This window comes from Phaseolus vulgaris, chromosome 1, assembly GCF_051622355.1.
Source record: "Phaseolus vulgaris cultivar YP4 chromosome 1, ASM5162235v1, whole genome shotgun sequence".
Lineage (NCBI taxonomy): Eukaryota > Viridiplantae > Streptophyta > Magnoliopsida > Fabales > Fabaceae > Phaseolus > Phaseolus vulgaris.
The window spans coordinates 22,777,011-22,797,073 of record NC_143498.1 but is presented as its reverse complement, the minus strand read 5'-3'; the positions used below and the strand labels follow the sequence as shown (position 1 = coordinate 22,797,073).

At 38.2% G+C, this 20,063-nt stretch overlaps 1 protein-coding gene across 1 annotated transcript; it reads left to right on the top strand.

Annotated features, from left to right (window-relative positions):
- Positions 1–10,619: 10,619 nt before the first annotated feature.
- LOC137815464 (acyltransferase GLAUCE) lies at positions 10,620–19,441 on the top strand. The gene is made up of 2 exons (XM_068618584.2): positions 10,620–11,103; positions 18,406–19,441. Exons 1-2 carry the CDS (start codon positions 10,648–10,650, stop codon positions 19,288–19,290), a joined length of 1,341 nt encoding a protein of 446 aa, XP_068474685.1. The 5' UTR covers positions 10,620–10,647; the 3' UTR covers positions 19,291–19,441.
- The last annotated feature ends 622 nt before the right edge of the window (positions 19,442–20,063 follow it).

The following is a 20,063-nucleotide window of genomic DNA, read 5'->3' as shown; positions in this document are numbered from 1 at the left end:
TAACCGTAATGTGTCAAGACATTGTCTATCATCAAGACAAAGTGAAAAGAATCAAAAAAACATGAATTGGAGCATCTGGCAACTGTGGACGAGACTAGAGACAAAAGATTTTTCAACATAACAACAAGAGGCAAAAGATTTTCAAGATAACAACAAGAGGCAAAAGATTTTCAAGATAACAATAATTTAGAATCTGAAAATAATGTAGACTTATCTAAACAATAATGTATATCTACTTATTGTAAGCATTATAATTCTACTTCGTCCTATAATTTTATTACTTTAGCACGCGACTCATTTTGATACGATATATTACCAAAGTGCAGTATGTATGTTAATTGTTTAGGTGACATTATGATATGTTAAAGAAGAATATTTCAAGGCTTTATTTTTTAATTTTTTTAAAAGTTGTTTTTCATAATTTTTTCAATAACATAATTTAAAGGTCACAAAAATTAATAAGCTGAAAATATATAACCATGATTTCACGGAATGAGCCAAACTCAAATTAGTTTAAAGTTATTTCATGTCATTTATGTAATTTTCTAACTAAATCTCATAGTTTCCTTTTAAGTCACATATGGAAAAAAAAAGTTATAGTTTTATAAAAAGAGTTGAACAAAACTTGTAAAATATTTCACAAAGCTAGTTAGAAAGTATGTATAAGTAGACAATCTAATGATTAGCTTTTATTAGTTTATAATTTTTTTTCTCAATCACTTTCAAAATCATGTGAAAGGATAAATGAAATAAGTAATATAAACATGAAATAGAAAGACAGTGAAAATTTGCTTTATAGTGCTTCACTTAACCTAACTGATGGAAGACCATCTGAAAGATCACACATTGGACCTTTGATCAGGGCATGGCTATATGAGATTGGAAGAGGAAGAAGAACCTTAGAAAACTCTCTTTCTATGGAGTATGAACTATTAAAACTTCTTTTCCTTTTTTTCTTATTCTTGTAAAAATGTAAACAAGAGCGAAATATTTTGTATAAGAGTAGTAATTTTCTTGTGTAAAAAGTAGAAGCATAAGTAGGCTACATTTGGACCATAATTAGTGTGTGAGTGAGAGGTCAACACCCTACTTTGTGTGAGAGTCAAACTTCAACCCTCTTCATTAGGGAAGTCAAAAACCCTAATTAAGGAGGCCAACAAGAACAACACACAACCATCACATAGCCTCACACGACCATACACCAAGACAATTACATGGAGTGCTTGTAAACACATGAAAACATCTTATTTTGGGTAATGTGAGACTTGAAGACTAGCTTGAGGTGCCGAATTTGAAATTCTCTCTTCTTGTGTAATTAGTCTCACATTCTTTAGATCTTGCCTCTTGTATTCCTCACTTTGAAATTGAACTTGAATTTACTAAAGCATTTTGTTTGTTTTCTTGTTCGTTTGAAGTCATCTAAAATGAGAGTATTCTACTAGGCTCACCACCAAGGAATCTTCCTTGGAAGTAAGGGCTTTTAATGTTGTTTTTGCTCACTAGAAACTTGGGAAAAGTTAAAAAAAAAAATTAAGTTCTTTTGTTGCTTGTAGTGTCTTCCATCATTTGGCATCATGAGCCAGGTAAGGAAGCTTCAAGAGACACTCATTCTTCCTTGCTTGATTTTGTCTTTTATATGCATGTTTGTGTCTTAGTTTTTAAATTTCATGTTCAATCCATGTTTATTTTTAGTTGATTCAAATTTTAGTTCCAATTATCTTGAATCAGTGCCATGTTTAGGAATTCTATTATGTGTGATTGTCTAATTTTGTGTCTTTGTTGAATTCTTTACTCACAAGTGTTACTTAGCTTTTAATTTTTGAATCTTCTATGTTTTTGTTTAGTCCTTTAACATGTCATAAACTCTTTAGAAGTAGGGCTAAATTTTTACATTATTTTTCTTGCTTAAAAACATGTTAGTTGAACCATCTTGTTGTCTAATTCTTTTCCTGTTTGAATTCCTCGTTTGTTATTAGTGCATTAGAAAATTCTAAATCATTTTTTCCTTAAGTTCTACATGTGTGTCAAGAACTTTTAAAATTTTTCCTAAACTTCTAGTTTGAAACTTGATTGAACATAATTCATGCAATTGTTAGTTGATTAGGAGTGAATTTGACTACATTTTTAGAGTTGTTTTCATAAAAATGAATGTGTAAAAAGAAAAATTTGGCCTCTTAATTTGAAAAAGAAAAAGAATTGAAGGTCGAGACATATTGATACAACCCAACTCAACAAGAAGATGACTAAGGACACCATGGACACTTAACAATTAGGTCAATCATTTCAACATCCAAGGCAAGGCCCTACCAAACATCAGAAAGACCTCAACAGAAGAAGAAATGGACATAGTGATACAAACCACCTTAATAAGCAAATGACTAAGGACACAACATACACTTCACAATTAGGTCAGTCATCTCAACACAAAACCAGGCCCCACCAAACCTCAAGAGAGCCTTAGTAAAAGAAGAGCTAGACATAAACCAGAATATCAAATGTTCTTTCTTTTAGTCTTTTCACAAGACAAGTTTATGTAAATAAATTGGGCTCACTTTGGGGGTCTAAATAGAAGAATAAGCTAGAATAGGGTTCAATTAGCATAAATTGGAGGTGTACTTAGCATAAATTAGGCTTGTGTCAAGCTCACCTTTCATGACAAGTTTACCTAGGTTTAAGGTTTAGGGTTTAGGATTGCATCAAATGTAACTCTAGCTAGACAATTTCTTTTTTCTATTTACACCCTACTCTAATTGGCCCAAAACATGGCCGAAGAAAATGACCCAAATACAAGCCCAAAATAAAGCATATATGACTCTGTATAATGTTTATAAAACTACATAAAAATGGAAGAGCAAACAACATTAATTCTCCTTAAGATGTGAGTCTTCTAAGATCCATTTTCTGCTTCCAATCTCCTTAGCCAAATGTTTTGAGGCTGGATGGGTTTTCATCATTCTCTCCCTATTGAGAAGGATCTATCCTCATATCCTGATTGATGTTTAATGATAGCAGCCTCTATTTATTTTTTATTTTCCTCCTGGATCAAATGTCAATCTACAATAGACATAAAACAAATATGAGATCATTTTCTTTATTAAAAGAAAATAAAATAAAATAAAACAAAAATAAGGCCTTTTATTTTTATAAAATGTTTGAAAGAAAAACATAAAGCCTTTTTCAAAAATATTTTTGTTCACTTTGTGTTGTTTATTGCCCAAGCTAGGCAACAACATCACAAAGTGTTGGTTTTGAGATTTTTGTGAAGAAAATTAGCATTATATAATTGAAAAGAAGAGTTCAAAGTATTGCAATCCCCCTTTAAGGATTCTTTCTCAGCTATGCTTGCAGGGGTGTCATAAAAGACTCTTCTTCTTTGTTGGTTTCCTCTTCTTCTTCCTTATCAATCAAACCTGCATATGTCTTTTCTGTGCAGGAAGAGTTTATTTCTATATCTGGTTCAGCTCCAGAAAAAGACTTTTTTGTACTTTCCTTTTCTGTCATCATTCTTTCTCTTTTTTCTTTCTCCTCTCTAACTTTCCTTTCTTTCTCCTCTCTTTCTCTTTTTTTCTTTCTCTTCTTTCTTTCTAACAATAACTTGTAATTTTTCTTTAAACTATTTTTCTCCTCTAGCATATTTTTTTTCTCTGTCTACAAATTTTCTTCCTATTTTAACAAGCTTTTTCATTTCTTCTTTAAGCTTTCTTTTTCTATCATATGAAGATGGAACAAATATTCTTCTCATACATGCCTTTAAATCACTCCAATACTATACATTTGATGTTGTACCAATTCTAACATCAAGTTGCCTTTGTTGCCACCAAGACCTAGCATATTCTTGAAAACATAGGGTAGCCAAGAAAAATTTAGTATGTTCATCCACTTTGTATTTCTTAAAAGTTTGATCAAACTTTGTCTCCCATTCTAAATATTCTTCAACATTTTTTTTCCATCAAAGTAGGCAATGTATACTTCAGGCTATGTAGAATAATATAAACTTCTAGGCTCAAAACACACCCCTTCCTTTCTTTGATAATGGGAGTTATAAATCTTTCTTCTATGAATAGGTCTTTCTTCTTCAAACCTTTTGTCCTTATTTTGGTTGAGAACCATTTTGCCAAACATTTCTTTTATCTTATCCCATTTTCTATCTTTATCTTTTCTCAAAATTCTATTTTCCTCTCTCCACCTATAGGCATCTTTTTGTTTTCTATTACTCCCTTGTACACTTGATACATGTAAATGATCACTCATTTTGAAAAATGCAAAAACAATAGACAAAATGCTCAGAGGGCTTGGTGGAAGCCTTGCGCCTCCTTTTGAAGACCGGCCCGGAGTAGGTCTCCTCATCATCAGTAGGAGCAGGGGTGGCCTTAGCAATGACTTTAAGCTTCAGGTCCTCAACAGGGCGAGCTTGGGCAACTTCCTTCATCTTCTTGGCCCTGGCTGCCAAGTCCTTTTTTTTAGTCTACCCAACATGTTGTCTGCAAGAGAAATAGAGGTAGATCAGCAAGAAAATACACAAGTTAACATCTGTAAGAGCAAGAGAACGAAGGATACCTATGTAAGCTTTTAGTCCCACTAGGGATAACTCTTTACTTATAAGGGTGGTTGTATCAAAAACCACCTTCAAGCTGGAGAAGAAGAGGCACACTTCTTAATCCCGGTGTGGCATGTCCTTCAGGCATCGAGCACCTTGGAAGTTGGGGTTCTGGATCCAGTACAAAGGGAACCTATCAAGAAGAGTTGGGTCCCTCTTGTTGCAACGAATTTTCAAAAACTTGTCTTTATAACCCATTATATGATTGCTGGAAGAATGAAAGCAATGCTCTCCCAACCACCCCGTTGAAGGAAACCCACAATTGGCGGCCCAAGCGTTTGGCCTCAAAGAAATATAAAAAGACCTCTACAGATGGAAGATTGTCGAAATGGGTGCAGAGGATGGAAAAAGCCCGAACAAATGCCCAATTATTTGAATGTAGCTGGACTGGGGCGACATTGATTTCAGTGAGGAGCTCTTTTTCAAAATTGAACAAGGGTAAACAAAGGAGAACTCTTTTGAAGACATGGTGTAAAAATAGCATAATGGACCATCAAGGTCCGAGGACTCATCGCATTAGATGGGCTCGTCCTCTCTACAAGGGATTATTCTAAAGTCTATATTGCTCTCCCTACCAAAATGATATTTAAGCTGACATTTTTCTTTCCTAAGGGCTACTATTTGGTCACATGTAGTATATAAAGAGGTTTCCTCTAGAGGGTTTGCAGGAGCCCAGGAGTACATGTTTCGGTAATCCGTCGTAATAGAATATCTAGAACAGAAAACAACAAGCAAAAGCAAGCACACATTCAGGCAAAGAAAGCAAACGCACATTTCAAATTCAAGTAAAACAACGAAACTAGCAGAAAATGGCAGTAAGTGTAACCTAAAAAAGGGTGAATACGGAACAGTCCCAACACAGGTGATATGATCACAATAATGTCTAACAAATAATGATGATTTGGGTAGGAAGAGGTACCTGTGTTCAGGGAGTAAGTCGAGGCGAGGAGGTTTCCCAGGTTGAGGAAGGAGGTGAAGAAAGTTTAAGAGAGGCGTGAAAGCTTTGTGAAGGAGAAATGAAACAGTGCCAAATGTTGAAGTTTTTCAAACGTTAAAAGGCACAGTGTTGGGAAAGGTAAGCTACAATGCTTTTCAGTCGTTGATGAGGGCCATGTGTACGCTCACGATGGAGTATGGTGAGATGTCCACTCAGAAATGCTTCGTGCATCGCGCCACACGCGCCACTACTCACAAGACACGTAAGCCACCAAGGGCGAGCAAATAGCCTCTTCGCTGAAGCAAGCTCAGCTCGAGCCTGGGGGGCTTGTGTACTGGACCAAAGCGCTCATAGCTCAGCGCTCGGAGGTCGGACCTCAGTATTTATCGTAGGCAAGTAAGCTCGGCTTTTGGGCTAAGTTGGTGGGCCATGAGATTGGGCCCTAGATGTATGTGTTGGTTCCTTTTTCATATAACTCCTTGTGCATAAGGCATAGGCGGTTAGCGAATGGTAGTTTTGGACCTTGGGGTGTACTTAGTACACAAGGGGTCTAGCTTAAGTAAACGTTTCCTTTAAAACCTAAGCCCATGTGTGCTAGGGCACGTGGAGGTTAGGTTGCATATGTTCAAAAGATAACGTATCACCAGCCTGAGGGTGGCTACTTAAATAAATTGAACCCCTGATGTTGGTACATGAGTTGGTACCCTGGTGGTTATTCTGTTACGATTTTATGCACTCCAGGAAGGGAAGATTACGTTTTGTTGCGACACCTTGAGGGTGTGCCTTTGAGCGGAATATTTCTCTGTTGAGTATGTTTTTTCTTGAGATTATATTCTCGTGATAGAAAGTTATTACAAGAGGTAAAAATATAAAAGGGACTTGAGATCTCAACGGAGCCGTGTTCCAACACAACAAAAGGAATAGCAGATTCCAGCAGAGATAGACGGAGCCAGAGCTTGTCACTAGAGTCAACCGGCGAGCGGGTCAACTGGCAAGAAAAATTGGGTTGCCTCCCAGAAAGCACTTGTTTAACATCATATAGCTTCATGCCTACTTCTCTAAGGTGGACGACCACTTTGTTGCAACAATTTCCTGGTGACAACTTTAGTTCTTCTAGAATATGGACTTTCAAGTTCAATAGTTTCATCTGTCCTAATTTCTTTAATAACCCATAATCTTGACCCTTTTTTTCAACCCTCTAGGTTGAAATTTTATTTTAGCACTTCTAAGCATTATTGGTTGCCTTGGTCTAAATTCATCCTTCACTATAGTTACCTTTTGTTGGGCTTTGTCTTCCTCTTTTGTCCCTGATGTATTAGGGTGTGTTGCTTTTCTATAACTTCTGGAACAAGTTTATTCTTCTTGTCCTCGTCGTTTGAAATGTGATGATGTATAAATTTCTCAAATAAAATTGAGAGGTCTAATTGCTCTTTAGTTTCAGGAAAGGCTTGTTGTATCTTTTTGTAAGCAATCTTCCCCTGTATTGGAAATTTTCAAACCAAAAATATTAAAAGTTACTTCATCATTTTGAGCTCTGACTTTCAGCTTTCCCTTATTAATATCAATAAGAACTCTAGCTGTTTTCATGAAGGGTAACTTCCCTAACCTTGGTTTGCATGGCAAGTTAGGTTTAGGGTTTGTAGGAGTTGCCTTTCTCATCTACTAACCCTAGCTTGCATGGGAAGTTAGGATTTGTAGAGGTTGTTGTTCACTTCCTCTCATCCTTAGGTTTAGAGTTTGATTTCTATTCTACTCTTGACCCAAAATACAGGGTCAGAAAGGAAATTTCCTATTTCTACTTTTTACATTTTATACAAGGCTTGAAAAAAATATATTCTACTATCTCTACTCTTAGTCTTAAGTTGTGGTGGCTGGCTTTGTCTGAGATGGATCTCCATCAGAAATTCTATTCTAATTTGTACAACTAGGTCATGTAAGAGAGAGTCTTTGTTAGTCTCTGCCGAGTCTCACTTTTCCTAGATTCTTCTGGTCATTGTCCTAGGGATATGTTCTCTGCCATCAGTGATGACTGAACGATCCTTTGATCTAGCAAGCGACACGCGTACTCGTTCTAATCCGCACGATTCACAATCTCCCATGCGAATCTCCTTGCTTTCTTCTCTAAAATTGTTTAATCGAACGAGTATGCAATTATACTCACAATTTTCACAACATTAGTTATATGATACTCTTATCGGAAAACAATAAACCAATAAAAGTACTAAAAACACAAGTAAACAAAATTAAAGGAATCTAATAGTGATATAATATGTAAATCCACGATTTTGTTTGGCATCACACCATTATTCATAATTTTATAAAATAAACTTACTGTTTCTAAGTACACATATGGATGTAGTCTCAAAAGTATTTGAAGATTTCTAGGTCCCTTCTACTTCTATGGAAATTCTGACCAGCTAGTTCCATAAATGACCATTCCAAAAACAATGTCTAAGTGTTTACTAGACGCCTCTAAAATCACAAACTGAGTAATAATGAAATATAACAACATAAAAGAAGATGATACATTGTTATCCTAAACTATAAGGAACAAATCATCAAAAAATAAAAGGAAAACATAAATATAAAGTTACTCAAATGAAAAGAGAAAGAAAGAGAGGGGAATGAGCTTTAGTTTTCATTGTTTACATATTAAGTTTATACTAATTTATCATCTTTGAGCCTTAAAAAAATTGTCAAATTAAAAACATTTATTGGAAATAAAAAACCTTCATTTTCTTTCGAAATCTAACTATAACATTTCTTGTTTAAACAATATAACTCTTAACTTCTAAACCCCATGTCACCACATAAAATTCTTAAAAATTTACAGATAAAATTGATCCATTAGATAATTTGTCGAGTTCTAAGAAATAAAATAAAAAGTGAATAAGATCCAATGAAAATTAACATACGTAAATTTACAGTAAAAAAAATCAAGTATCTTTATTTTCATTTGTTGGACGATCATATATATGTATTTCAAAGAAAGCACTTAAAAGATTCATAAATAGACGAGAGAAAAATGAGAGACGAATGACAAAGATTTGAGTCATCGAATCCAAAAATTTCACTGTAGTTCCCAGAACAAAAACACACCACAATTCTGAAATGAAAATACACCACTTTAGAATAATTTGTTCACAAAAATAAAGAACACATTTAGAGTTAACCACAAAAGTAATATAAGATATGAGAAATGGAGAAAGTGAAAATCAATTTTGAAATAAATAGCAAATAGGATACAAGTAAAGAGAATATGAGTTGAGAAGTGAAGAGATTAGACGAGTTGGAAATGATTTAGAGGGAAAACTCCTTACGTGAGCAACAAAGATTTTCCTCTAAAACGAAATCCTACCTTGAACGTGATGAAGTGTCTATAAATATTTTTAGGAAAAACAGTCTTACGTGCCGAAGTTTCTTAAAAAATAAAAACTTTACTATGATTTATTAAAAACCTGTCAACACTTATCAGGGATTAGAAAAATACCCAGTACAATACGTAAGTGTCTTACTGGAAGTTATTCTAACTTCTGTTAACAAACGCATGTTAAAATTAAGAATTTTTGCATGTACAATATCAATTTTTATATTTATCTTACACATATTTTTTATACAATTTCCCTGCGAAAAACAATAGAAAAAAGTGTAAACAAATATTAAAAGATGGATGAGATTCGTAATTAATTATGTTTCATTACATAGAAAATCTTAGATAGAAAATCTTAGATAGAAAATCTTAGACATAGTTAGTGATTTTAGAGGCGACGGTCTTAGAAAATCTTAGACATTTTTTTTATCCGCAACAAATTAATAAAATTTAAAAAAGACACTCCAGGAAGTATTCCAACCCATATAAAAAAAACCCTTCTACGCATAAGCTAATAAGGTTCTGCTGGACATAAAAGAGCCAACCTAAACACTTAAGGTTTACCCATTTACCCCAACGGATAAAAACATCACAAAAGATCCTTACCCACTACCTAAGACAGAAAACAAACTTAACCCCTAAAAAATTCCACGAAAACCTCCATAGCACACCATCATATCAGCACTCTACAAAACCACCAGACTTTCCACGCCAGTAAAAGATACGCTAAGCTGACGGTGTTGAGTAGCACCCGTTCTCCACAGCAGGCTCGACACTTAACAATCCCCTGTAGCTACTGCACACCAACCACGCAGCTGCTCATCCAAAACACAGTGAATACGGCTAGGAAACCTGCTTAACTTCTCATACTTTGAATAGGACACCCGAAACTCCAATCTGATATGAAGTCTTCAGACCTGTAGCCATTACCAGAGTACCTAACCAAACAAATATACACCAACAGAAGAAAAATAAAAAATAAAAAATACAACCCCTGTTTAAGGCCAGGAGAGTTTATCAGTAGCTCCTATCATCTCCCAACCCCTGTTAAGGACATGATGGTCTATTTAAAATTAGACATGGCCAAAATCTTAGACATGGTCTATTTAAAAGTGTAAACAAATATTAAAAGATGGTTCAGATTCATAACTAATTATGTTTCACTACATAGAAAAAGAATGGACATTGATTTTAAATAGACCATAATATAATAATGATTTTCGAATAAAAACTCTTCTCGTAATATTATGATGAGACTGTCTTCAAAATTTTATGTTTTGGCAATGTACTGCTTAATAATATAATAATAATAATAATAATAAGAAGAAGAAGAATAGTCTATTAATAATAAAATGAATAATAATAATAATTTTTTTTAAAAGAATTATTTTGTTTTAATTCTTTTCAATTTAGTAACTTTAATTTTTATTCTATTCTAGTTTCTTTTAAACTTACCCACCTTTTCTGCTTCTACTTTTTGCCTTTGTACGTACCAACAAATTCCAAACAAGCTACTGAATCCATTGATTTTGTGCCTTAATTTCTGCGTGACATCGTGTGACAATCTGAACCTCCGGTGAATTTAAAGCTCATAAAAGCACGTTATGGTACATGGTGCATGGTGTGCATGTTGCATGCTTCCGCAAAGATGATATCCAGTGTATATATATAGGTGAAGGCCAAAAAGCATAACACACGCAGTGTATAACATAACATTACACACTTTAGTTGAGTTTGTCAAACATGGGAACCTCTTGCATAGAATCTCCATCACTTGTTCAAGATCTGAAGGTGACCATCCACGAAACTTCAACGATTTTCCCATCCAAAGAAACGGAGAAGAAGACCTTGTTCCTATCAAACATCGACAAGGTAGTGAACTTTGACGTGGACACGGTTCACTTCTTCTCAGCAAACAAAGATTTTTCACCCCAAAAGGTGGCTCAGAAGTTGAAGAAGGCCCTAGAGGATGCTCTTGTGTGCTATGACTTCTTAGCCGGAAGATTGAGTCTGAACCCCGAAACAAAACGATTAGAGATAGATTGCAACGCAAAGGGTGCTGTGTTTGTGGTGGCTTCCACTCACCACATGTTAACTGAGATTGGAGATCTCGCTTATCCCAATCCAGCTTTTGCACATTTGGTTCACAAGACTGAGGATTTCCTTAAACCAACCGATCTTCCACTATGCACACTACAGGTAAAATGCTTCCATTTTTGCAAATCTGCGTTTGGTAACTCCAATTTATTGCATCTGGTTGTTCAATATGTTGCATCAGCTGCACTTTATCTTGCCTGGGCTGCCCAAAATGCAACATCATTTGAATAAATACACTTCTTATGCGTTCTACTTAATTATCATTAACTCATACTAGCTGCCTATAATTTAGTAAAAGTTATATTATTAACAATTTCCACCAGTTTATAATCAACCAGAGAAAAACAAATTTAATAGTAGAAATGTATAGCAATAAATTACAATTGCTTCCTTCTCTGTTTGTTTTTTTCTGGAATTGTTAACAGAGGGAAATATCAAATCATATTTATTTTGATAAATATATAACCACTTACACAAAGTATAAACAATTTACACTCTTAGGATTGATTTTACGCATATAAAAGTCGTATTAACATCCATTCTTAAGCTTGAGGAACTAAATACTTTTAAAAAAGGAATAATTTTGAGAATTGATGTCACTAGTACTATGAATCTCACATGAAATATTTTTAATAATATTTTGTAATATTTTTCATTATTTCTCTAGCTATCCAAAATCATGTAAGCGAACATTCTTCACTGATTTTTCTGAACCCTTTTATCAAGAAGTTGAGAAATAAACTACTCTCTCTATCATTTTTATGTCTTTTAATTTTTTTTTATATAAAATAAGAAATATAGTAATATTTATCATAATAAACTACTTATGGAATATTTTTTTTATTTTTACATGTAACTACATATATTTTGAATTTTAAGCACAGTAAATAAATAAATAAATTTTAAAAATTTCACAATTAAAAAGTAATTAAGAGAAGAGATTAATTATATTATGTTCAACCATACTTGTTATTTAGGTATATGAATAAAAATTAAAGATTAAATTACATAAACTATAATTGCACAAGAAAAAGTAAAGCGTAAAGTATGTTGAAGAGCCGGAACCTTTAGGGTGGATGGGTTGACCAAATCCTGAGCAATCGGAGGAACATGGTGGTCGGATACGTAAAGGCTCTTACGGTTTTGTTATCTCTCGTCAATGGCGGACACTTCGTTTTTCTTTACTAACTTCCCCGAACATTTCATGGAGAGAGATCTTTGGAAGGTTTTTCAAAGGTGGGGAAGGGTTATGGATGTCTTTGTTTCAAGAAAGCTCAATGCAAGGAACATGAAATTTGGTTTCGTAAGGTTCCAGGGTGTGAAGGATGTTCTTTCTCTGGAAAGAGAGTTGAGTGCAATCTGGATTGGCACTTGGAAGATGCAGGTGAACCTTCCCAAATATCAGAGGAAGGATGGACCAAGGAAGCAAAGGAATGAAGGGTCCAGTTTAGGGAAGGGGAAGCAAACGGAGCAGGTTTCGTTCGCTCAAGTTGTCTCAGGGGGGGCAGGCAAGCTCGGAACAGGCGAGAATGCGGGTAGCTCTTTGGGGGGTGAAGTCGATTTTCAGGTTACAGTGGAGGTAGAACATGATGATTGGTTAGAAGGAAGCTACGTTGGTAATCTGAAAGAGCTTCCAAGCATGCAAGTGATTCAGGAGAGCTTTGTGCTGGGAGGTTTCAGCCAAGTCAAAGTAAGATATCTTGGTGGTAGGTTCGTTCTGCTTTCATGCGATGTTGGAGGGAGTCTGCAGAAGATCATAGCAGACAACAGGTCATGGTTCGACGAAGTGTTCTCGGCGGTTACCCCCTGGGATGGTTCTTTCAAACTAAAAGAACGTTTTGCATGGATACGATGCAGTGGAATCCCGTTACAGCTCTGGTGCAATCACAGCTTTTCCAAAATAGGGGCCGTGGTGGGAGAGGTGATGGAGGTTGATGAAGCAACTGAGAGAAGAGAAACAGTGGAGTTTGCTCGGTTTAGAGTTAAAACAACGGGCAGATCAGCCGTCAATATGGAGAAGGAGTTGTGTATCAATGGCAGGTTGTGTAAGGTCGCCTTTGTTGAAGAGTTGTGCGTCCCGGAGCGGAGTCTTGGCAAGTGGAATGGCGGAGCTTCAGAGGTAGACACCAAAGCTAGCTCTGATGACGGAAGCGTAGCGGCTAGTTTGTGTGATTCAGTGGGGTCGGAGCTTGGGATGGCCGGAGATGGAGGTGTGGACGCCGTCGGGGAAGGAGGAATGGTGATGGAAGAGACGGTGCAGGGCAAGGTGGGCCCGGGTTGTCTTGGTAAGGGGCGTGAGGGAAGGGTTCAAGATCATTTAAGAGGGCCATTGAATGTGCACGGTAATTCCTTGAGAGAGAGAGTGGCTTTAGTGGGTGGGCACGGTTCTCTTAGCTTTTCAAAGAAAGAGAAAGTGGATTCCTACGTGGAGGTGGCTAGTTCCAAGGAGTCCAAGTCAGCAGATAAAAAGGCAAGGAGTAATGGTGGTGTAGGAGTGAGTAGGTGCACGTTGAGTGGTTCTGTGAGGGCAGGAGCGTCTTTTCAAGCGCCACCTCAAGAGCCTTTTCTAGAAGTAGGAGTGCAGGAAGTTAATGATGGTGGGCCCGCTTCTTTAAAGGTGTGTTCCCCTATGATTAGGTGCGTGGAAAATGGAGTTTTAAGTGTGAAAGGAGTGGTGGGGGATTTAAAGTGTCAAAGTGCACTTATGAAGCCGTGCAACATTATTTTGAGCGCCCAGAATGGCTGTCACGAAGAAGAAGAAGTTGAAGTTGGGACTGTTTCAAGACAGACGAGTTTGGTGAGTAAGGTCGCTGACTCGGTCGCTGACTCGATAGGGATAAGACCTTCTTTGCACGATTTGGAACAGTCTGGGACCAGTGTGATTAGAGATGGAGTTGTCGGGAGTTCGTTAGTCGTAATGGACATCCCAAAGTCTCCAGTAGTCCAAGGTTTGACTGATAGTGGCTCGGCTGACCCTGAAAAGCCAGATGATGCAGAGGAGGCAAGGAGATCAGAGACGTCAAAGCCGAGAGACGGTGGGTGCGCCTCCTCTCCAGGAGGACAATCAGAGGTTTTAGGGGCGGGTTTGGAAGACGAAGTGGAAGGTGGGGGCAACAACGGTGATATGGAGGGCAGGGTGTCGGGTTTGGATGGAGAAGTCGTGGGAAGACAGTCCTCAGTGGATCAAGTGTTTTTGGTTCACCAAACAGGCAGCTCGTCGAATTCGCTATTCACTTCTGATAGTGCAATTGAGAATTGTAACAGGATTTTTTGGGTGAAGACAGATAAGAATTTGGTTGCAAGTGTCTGGGGAGTAGGGAAAGAAGCTGGGTTTTCGCTCGCTGATCGAGAAGAGATAGTTTTAGATGGTATTTATTCGTTATCTAACCAAGGCGGGGTGACTACGAGGAGAATGTGGAAAGAGAGGAGCAAGTTTGTTAATGAAGATTCTTAGTCTGAATATCAGAGGGATAGGCGGGGCGGTAAAAAAGAATTATGTCAGGGATATGATTAGTAGGGAGCAGGTGGACATGGTATGTTTACAAGAGACAAAGTGTTCGGATTTTAGTAGAGAAAATGTGTATCTTATTTGGGGAACCAACGAAGTGGATTGGGTGGAAAACAAAGCAGTTAATAGCGCAGGTGGGGTGATTACGATGTGGAGCAATAAGGTTTTTCAGCTGTCCAGTTTCAAGAATGGTAGGAACTTTTCAGTGTTAGAAGGGGTTTGGAAGAGGGGTTTTGGAACCCACGTCACCATTGTGAACATTTATTGTTCAGGATCTTTTCGGGAAAAGAAGGAGATGTGGAATGAGATCAGTGGTATCAGACAGGGTCAGCTATTGAAGGCTTGGTGCATCATTGGAGACTTTAATTGTATAAGAAGGCAGGAGGAAAGGAAGAGTTTGGTGTCGTGCTCTGATTACTCTAGAGAAATAAAGGGGTTTAATGATTTCATTGAAAGCTCTGAGTTGGTTGATATTCCGCTGGTGGGCAGGAAGTTTACTTGGTTCAAACCCAATGGTTTGGTGAAAAGCAGGATTGACAGGGTGCTGGTATCCAAGGAGTGGTTGGAGTTGTGGCCAAACAGCCAACAATTTGTCTTCAATAGATCAATCTCGGACCATTGCGTTGTTATTCTGAAGGAAGTTTCAGTGGATTGGGGTCCGAAGCCGTTTAGGTTTTTGAATGTTTGGCTGAAGGATAGTAGGTTTAAGGAGTTTGTGAGTTCGAGCTGGTCTGCTTACAAGGTGACAGGAGGGGGAATTTTTGTGTTTAAAGAGAAGCTGAAAAAGTTAAAAGCAGACCTCAAGGTGTGGAATAGGGAAGTATTCGGAGATGTGGATCAGGCTAGTAAGGAAATCCAAAAAAGGTTAGACGAGTTAGATTCTCGTGACGACGAAGACGGGTTGATGGAGTCAGAAAGGGAAGAAAGAAAGTCTCTCTTTGCTCAACTATCTGAGTCCAAATCCAAACAGGAGGCGATCTTATTCCAGAAAGCAAGGCAGAATTGGATAAAGTAGGGGGATCACAATACAAAGTTCTTTCATTCCGCGGTTAAGTGGAGGAGGGCAAGGAACCAGTTACATGGTTTTTTTGACAATAATAAATGGTGTGATGATAAGGAGGAGGTAAAGGATAAGGTTAGTAAGTACTTCGAAGAAAGGTTTGCCCGGAACGATGTTTGTCAGGTCACTTTGGATAATGTCATGTTCAATACCATATCGGAAGCTGATAACGCTATGTTAGTCAGCGTTTTCTCGGAAGAAGAGGTAAGAGATGTGATTTGGGGGTGCGATAGTTCAAAAAGTTCTGGTCCCGACGGGTTTAACTTTGGTTTTATAAAATCTTGTTGGGATATCTTGAAGAAGGATGTGATGAACGCAGTAAAGGATTTTGCTGATTTTGGATGTTGGCCAAGAGGATCAAACGCATCGTTTCTTTGTTTGATTCCAAAAGTTGAAAATCCTCAACAGCTGGGGGAGTTCAGACCTATCTCATTAGTAGGTTGCCTGTATAAGATCATCTCAAAGGCGCTCTCCTTGCGCCTGAAAAAGGTGATTGGAAAAATCATTGACATTAGACAGTCGGCTTTTATAGAAGGAAGAGGTTTGTTGGATAGTGTGCTTATTGCAAATGAGGTTCTTGAGGATTACAAGAGAAAGAGAAAACAATGTATCTTCTTTAAAGTCGACTACGAGAAGGCATACGATTCGATGAAATGGGAATTTTTATATTATATGCTAAGGAGGTTGGGTTTCTGTGCTCGGTGGATTCGTTGGATTAAGGGATGCTTGGAGTCAGCTTCGGTGTCAGTCCTTGTAAACGGAAGCCCAACTAGGGAGCTCTTTCCTAGAAAGGGTCTTCGTCAAGGTGACCCGCTTGCCCCTTTTCTCTTCCTTATTGTGGCGGAGGGGTTAGCTGGGGTGACAAGGGTAGCAGAGGAAAAAAAGTTGATTGATAGTTTGGAGGTTGGGAAGAATAAAGTAAAGGTAAATATGTTACAGTATGCGGATGACACTTTGTTCTTTTGTGAAGCAAATACCAAAAGTGTCTTCAACATCAGGGCGATCCTGCAGTGTTTCGAGCTATCTTCTGGGTTAAGGGTTAATTTTGCGAAGAGTAGGATTGGAGGGACGGGGATGGATCAGGTCACACATCGGAGATTTGCAGCGATTCTTTGTTGCGATACGATGGTTCCTCCGTTCATTTACTTGGGTCTGCCAGTCGGAGGGAGTCACAAGCGCGGTGCGTTTTGGAACGGGGTGATTGAGAAAGTGCAGGCTAGATTAAGCAGGTGGAAGGGAAGAAGTTTGTCGATGGCTGGGAGGATTTGTCTGATTAGGTCTGTGCTTTCTTTTATTCCGTTATTTTTTATGTCTTTGTTCAGATTGCCTGCTGGGGTGGCAAGGAAGTTGATCAAGTTACAAAGGGATTTTCTTTGGGGCTGGGGTGCAGAAGGGAGGAAGATCGCTTGGGCTTCCTGGAACCTGGTTTGTAAACCTCGTGAGTTTGGGGGGCTTGGAATAATAGATCTGAGATTGTTTAATTTGGCTCTATTGGGAAAGTGGATATGGAGGTTGGGCTCGGTTGAGGTAGGTCTTTGGAAGGACATCATTTTTTCTAAGTACGGTGGGTGGAGAGATCTGGGAGAGGCAAGTAATGGTAAAAGTTGTTCTCTTTGGTGGAAGGATTTTAAGGAAGTTTGGTATTCGAAGGGGTGGGGGAGATGTTTCGAAGATAGTTTTGAGTGGAAGGTTGGGAATGGGACGGACATTTGTTTCTGGAAGGATAGTTGGTTGATGGGTGAGGCGTTGAAGAATGTTTTTCCACGACTTTTCTCAGTTAGCTCTAACAAAAATGCAAAACTGTCGGAACTTGGGACTTGGTCTAATGGGAGATGGGTTTGGGGACTTGTTTGGAGAAGGCCTTTTTTCGAATGGGAGAAGCCGGCGGCGGATCGATTGAGTCAGCTCCTGCTTGGGGTTGCGGTTGTTCTTGAAGAGACTGATAGTTGGGTTTGGAAGGGTGGGGGTTCTCAGTCATATACGGTTAGCTCAGCTTACAACCTTTTCAGGAAGGATAATGAGGCGGTTTCCTCGCAGGAGCTTAGAAAGTTGTGGAGGAGTAAGGCAATTCCTTCTGCAATGGTTTTGGCTTGGAGGGTGTTGGAAAACAAGCTTGCTACCAGGGTCAATCTTAGTAGAAGAGGGGTTCTTTTAGAAAGCTTGAGGTGTGTGTTGTGCGGGAAGGAGGAGGAGTCGAGTAGCCATTTGTTCTTTGGTTGTTCGTTTGCTTGGCGAGTTTGGTGTTTATGTTTTAAGTGGCTAGGAATCCTGTTTGTGACTCATATTGATCCAAGGAGCAATTTTGATCAATTTAGATTGAGCTTACCTTCGGAGACGGGCCTGGTTGTTTGGAACACGATCTGGGTAGGGGTGATTAGTGAGATTTGGAGTCACAGGAATCGTATAATTTTTAATAATGGAGTGGCAGACGAGAAAGAGGTCTTTGCATTGGCACAGGTCAAGGCTTGGTCTTAGGTCTCAACAAATTCCCGGTTAGTTTCGTTCTCTTATTCTGATTGGTGTTTGGCTCCTTTGGAGTGTACGAGGTTAGTTTCTTGAGGTTTTTGCTTGGTTTAGTAAGGGGTAGAAGTGTTGGGTTGGTTTTTAGAAGAAGATAGCTGGAATTGGTTTAGCGTTTTATGTATAAGGGTTGAACCATCCCTAAAGTGGTTCTATTTTATTTTATTTATTATTTATTGCCGATAAAAAAAAATAAAAATAAAGCGTAAAGCATCACATTATCATAATCACATCACCATTAAACATTAAATTTGATGCATGAGTACAACGTTAAAACAATAAATAATAAATAGATTATATTGCCTTAACTTTACAGCTGACATCCTTCGAGTGTGGTGGCTTTGCAATGGGCTTCTCAACCAGCCACATGGCCTTTGACGGACTTAGCTTCAAAACCTTCTTGGACAACCTTGCCGCACTGGCTGCTAATAAGCCCTTCGCAGTCATACCCTGCAACGACAGGCACCTCTTGGCCGCACGATCCCCGCCACGTGTCACCTTCCCGCACCCCGAGTTAATCCAGCTCGATTACCTACCCACAGGTATTGAGTCCACCGTCTTTGATGCTTCCAATGAAGAACTCGACTTTAGGGTTTTGAAACTAACCTCAGAAGACATCCTGAGCCTGAAGGAGAAAGCAAAGGGAAGCACCAATGCCCGTGCCACTGGCTTTAACGTTATCACCGCCCATGTATGGAGGTGCAAGGCCCTATCAGCACCCTATGACCCTAATAGATCATCCACCATACTCTTCGCCGTGGACATACGTTCGAAACTGATCCCTCCGTTGCCGAAAGGCTTCGCTGGTAACGCGGTGCTAACGGCGTATGCGGCGGCGACGTGCGAGGAGTTGGAGAAGGGCGAGTTCTCAAGGTTGGTGGAGATGGTGAAGGAGGGGGCAGAGAGAATGAGTGATGAGTATGCGAGGTCTATTATAGACCGTGGAGAGGTGCATGATGGGTTTCCACGTGGGGATGTTTTGGTGTCTACGTGGTGGAGATTAGGGTTTGAAGAGGTGGAGTATCCGTGGGGGAAGCCAAAGTATTGTTGCCCTGTGGTGCATCATCGGAAGGATATTATTCTGTTGTTTCCTCCCTTTGGTGGTGGTGGTGATGATGGGATAAACATTATAGTGGCTCTTCCTCCCAAGGAAATGCAAAAATTCGAGACCCTCTTTTACATGTTCTTGAATTCAGTCTGATCCATCTCTTCTCTTCATATGGTCATCAACATATGTTTAACTATATATATACGAATGGTGTAATAAGTGATGATCGGTATATTTCAATATAAGGATACTTTACTTGTAAGTGGTGATTTGCTGATGATATGGTGGCTGATCCACCGTTCTTTTGCTTCACAAGAATACATATTGGCCTTGAAAATTAATTATTGTTTCATTTTAGGGTTCATATGTATACTTTAAATATACAAATAATTTTTTTTTTTATATTATTGGTTAGGAATTAAATACCAAAGAACTCAAAAGACTGAAACATAATAGGAGAATTTAACCCAAAACTAATTAATTGAACATAATAGGAGAATTAATTAACCCAAAACTAATTAATTAGCTAGGAAAATCTCGATGTTTAAATATCACCTCAACTCATTTATTTTATGAAAAAGTTTCTTTTGAAATTCAAATAGTAAACAATATACATTTGATAAATAATTATAATAATTATTATAATATTTTAAATTAAAAATTAAATAAATATGGTTAAAATAATAATTTGTTGGGGGTGTGAAGTGAATTTGTTTTACTGCATGGCATGGGTGTTAAAGTATCACCTTCCCTCACTTCTTCTTCTCCATACAACGCTCCATTCACTCCGTTGCCTCATTTCTTCCATGACACTCTGCTCCACTCCTCTCCTTCGCACCACTGATCTCTCCCCCCCCCCCCTCCCCTCCCCCCTCATCATCATTGTAGACATCGTGTTGTCTCACTCGAGCCACCTCGTTGCTTCT